At 45.9% G+C, this 3,852-nt stretch overlaps 1 protein-coding gene across 1 annotated transcript; it reads right to left on the bottom strand.

The window, feature by feature from the left end:
* Window positions 1-593: 593 nt before the first annotated feature.
* LOC147434741 (expansin-B15-like) lies at window positions 594-3,465 on the bottom strand. The gene is made up of 5 exons (XM_086491179.1): window positions 3,027-3,465; window positions 2,740-2,849; window positions 2,460-2,656; window positions 2,233-2,365; window positions 594-1,377 (listed from the first exon to the last, which is right to left on the bottom strand). The coding sequence occupies exons 1-5, from the start codon at window positions 3,316-3,318 to the stop codon at window positions 1,195-1,197; spliced, it is 915 nt and encodes a 304-aa protein (XP_086347305.1). The 5' UTR covers window positions 3,319-3,465; the 3' UTR covers window positions 594-1,194.
* Window positions 3,466-3,852: the final 387 nt, after the last annotated feature.

Below are 3,852 nucleotides of genomic sequence, written 5' to 3'. Positions count from 1 at the left end.
AAGGGGGAATATTACATCCTTATTCTCTGAAGGGTGTTTATACCTAAGAAATATGTATGTAACCATTTACAATAATCACTTTGATGGCTTCCTAGCCACCATGAATCTTTTAATTGTGTTAGAATGAAGTGTAAAACTCTTTACAACATCTCTCTCTCTCTCTCTCTCTCTCTCTCTCTCTCTCTCTCTCTCTCTCTCTCTCTCTCTCTCTCTCTCTCTCTCTCTTCTAGGCTAGGTACCATTATCGATACAATGCTTGTTGACATCAAGTTCACACTCAAGTAGTATGTTAATAGCCTTCTAAAGAGAGCTACACCAAGACAAACCCATTGGCCATATTAAATTTGCTAATTAACCAATTGAAACATCTTAAATTCTTTCATTCTAGCGGAAATATGCTTTTGAAGTAAAGGAAATGTACGTTTGCACGGTGTGTGTGGGTGTGTGGAGAGAGAGAGAGAGAGAGAGAGAGAGAGAGAGAGAGAGAGAGAGATTGTGTGGCTTGAAAATCTAAAAATGCTAAGGTTGAGGGGTTACAAATGAGCAATCAAGATCATGAAGATGAAGAGTAAAGAGATCACCTAGCTTAAAGCTACAAGAAACCTTCACAAATGACTAGCATTGTGCAGCCACAGCATGAGGATACTTTTAAAAAAGGCCTCTGTCCCTTTAGGGCCTAGGCAAAGAGCCTAGAGGGGCGGGCCAAGCCGGCCTCTTGGCACATATAATGTACCAATGACGACAAAGGCTCAGGCTTCTTGTTGTACAAAGAGATGAGGTCGACAAGGACGGACCAAGCCGGCCTCCAGCACGCTTAGTGCAAGGAAAGGCTCAGGCTTCTTGAGGTACAAATAGAAGAGGAGGAGGAAATAGTGTAGCCATATAAGGGGAGTTATCATGAAGGTGGTGATCTCTAATGGAAGGTATGTGATGGGGTACTAAGTTGTTGTTGGGTTGGGGGGCTTATGACAAGTGATGTAGAGAGATGTATACGCAATATAAGCGGCTAGGCGAGGCGATAGGGTTAAGAATGTAATGTTTACTTGTATGCGATATAAGTGAGTGGGGAGGGGGTAGGGCTTGGTTATAATGAAGGAAGGTGGTGAGGTATCTAGTAGAGCGAGTAATGTGTAGCTAAGCTTATGGTAGTGGAAACAAGCTCTAAGCAAGAGCTGTTAGTAGCAGTTAATAAAACTAGAAATTGACATTGGAGGCGTAAGTTTGTCCGGGCGCCCAATTAGCAGGGATGACGTTGAGGGCGGTGAGAGAGGCCCCTCTGGAGGAGGTCACCTTGACGGAGAAGGGCGCCTGCAGTGGTCCCGAGTTCAAACACCAGTATGCGCCCCACAGGTGCTCCATCTGCCTCCATTGCCCTCCCTGCACACACCCAAGCACATCTCTCTCTCTCTCTCTCTCTCTCTCTCTCTCTCTCTCACACACACACACACACAAGAAGTTTTGGTCAGATTCTCACAATAATTCCTACATTATGATTTACCTAGCTTCTGTGAGGGAGGCACGGCATACCTAGCTAGGTACGATTGGGGGCAAGGGCCCAGCCGTCCCCCTTGCCCCCAATCGTACCTAGCTAGGTATGCGGTGCCTCTCGAACAGAAGCTAGCTAGGTACGATTGGGGGCAGGGGCTACCGAGCCGGTGGTCCCTTGCCCCCAATCATACCTAGCTAGGTATGCGGTGCCTCCCGAACAGAAGCTCATGATGTTATGCATTGTATGAAAAACACTGAAAAATGCTCCCTTTTCCTACATGAGAAAATTGCTAAATCTTCTTGTGGATCTCTCTCTCATGCCCCCATGTGGTATATATACTGGAAACAACAGCAATATGTCAGCGGCATTGCTCACTCAATTATGTATCCATCCGGACATACATACATACATCATTGTCAAGCTGTAGATGCATGGAGACATCCATAGATGTATGCCCATTGCTATCACAGGGTTATATATCCAAATTGAAACCATAGTCGTGTTGACATCATGCCTCGCACGTACAAATGCCTATGTATCCCATCCGTTTCATCCCAATGTGTATGTACCCATGCACCACATCGAAACGCGTATCGAAATTCATGTGTGCACGCTCATTGAACGAGATTGTAGACATTGCAATGATTTGACACAGGATGATGATTGTACACAGATACATTGTCATTTACATGTACATGTGTATATATATATATATATATATACATCTCGGATTAGATCGGTACCTCCATGAGCTCGACCGCAGAGATTTCGCCATCGCCTCTGACGTATCGAATGAGCACAGAGAACCAGTAGTTAGTAGCCCCTTGATTAACTTGGAAGGAGACCATTGTCCCACTTTTGTAGCTACAAGGCACTCTGCACATGAATACCTCAATTCAATCAAGTCCTCTCTATTGCTATTTGGATTCAGTATGGCTACCTAGGACATGGGAGAATGTGGCCTCTTTACCTTCTATAGAGCACTTGTACAACGCCTGCATTGAGAAGACTCTGGGTTGATTGCGTGCTTGATGCCATCGCACCGAAGGCGGCACCGCTCATGTCAAAATGTGTCTTTCCAGAGGCACAGTATCCGCCGGGGCATTCGTCGGTTATCACCACCGTAGCGGGGCGTGGCGAACAAATGGCCCCTGCTAAACACTTCACCTACAGGATCGTAGTACATATTCGATGAATGGATCTGCATGAAGAGCAACTTAGAATTCGAAAGTGTCGGATATGTATGTTACCTGGTAACAAGCGCCGCAACCCATACCGGCTTTGAAGAGCACTGGACTGCCGGCACTCACTACTTTGCCATAAGGGCTTGAATCAAGGCTTCCATATCCACAAGCACCACCTGCATTGCATCTCAATGTGATTTTCATGAAATAGAGGTGTTTGCAGACATGCATCTATTTGGAGAATGTGTGAATTGCATTAAACAAGCACATAGCCTAAAGTGTCATTATGATAGCACTAAATTATGTGATTGAATTAAGCCTTGATTCCAAATGCAGAATGGAGAGATACATACCATCTGTGCCTGAGCCAGTGGCGCTTCCGTACCACGTCGCTGTTGCCGGGAGCCAACCGCTACCGTCAGTAGGATAAGCCTTGCGGGGTGCAGGCCTTCTAGTGGATGGTGGCTTAATGTGAGGCTTCTTGTAATGTTTAGTGTGTGATTTTGAAGAGGGGCGTGGTTTAGTGGGGGGGCGTCGCTTAAGGGGTTTACCGACATAGTAACCGCCGGAGACGAGTGGCATCGAGAGCATGTAATAGGAGCCCATGAGCAAGCACATTGTGAGGAGGGTGAGGGAGGCTGCCATATTGATGAATAGGAAGTGTGTGTGCAATGTACTATACTCAGCTCGTCACCCGACTAGAATTGCCCCTGCTAAGCACAGCTTGAATGTACTTTTGCGCAGCCAGAGAGCTCCTCAGCAAACCAACAAAGCTCTCTGGCAGAAAATGCAAAGCTCTTGCATATTTATACACGTACAAAAGCAACCCCAGCATTGTTTATTACACGTTAGTCCAACCCTTGTCATTCTAGTGGTTAGTAGACTAGTGACATGCAAGTTGCACCCCCAATATCCCTCCCACTCTCTTCCAAAGGTTTGAAATTCAAACCCTTAATAGAAAGTAAGGATTTTGAGTAAGTGAGTCACATATGTGTGTGTGTGTGTGTGTGTGTGTGTGTGTGTGTGTGTGTGTGTGTGTGTGTGAGAGAGAGAGAGAGAGAGAGAGAGAGAGAGACACACAAGAAGATTTAGGCTGGGTTCACACTAACGCCGCGGTAATCACACCCCAAAATTTGAATTTCCAGTCGGAAGAGTTTTGGAATGCACTGTTCCACGGCC

The sequence above is a fragment of the Adiantum capillus-veneris genome, chromosome 19, assembly GCF_014529385.1.
Source record: "Adiantum capillus-veneris isolate H3 chromosome 19, ASM1452938v2, whole genome shotgun sequence".
Classification (NCBI taxonomy): Eukaryota; Viridiplantae; Streptophyta; class Polypodiopsida; order Polypodiales; family Pteridaceae; genus Adiantum; species Adiantum capillus-veneris.
The sequence above is the reverse complement of the archived record's forward strand: the minus strand, read 5'-3'. Positions and strand labels throughout refer to the sequence as shown.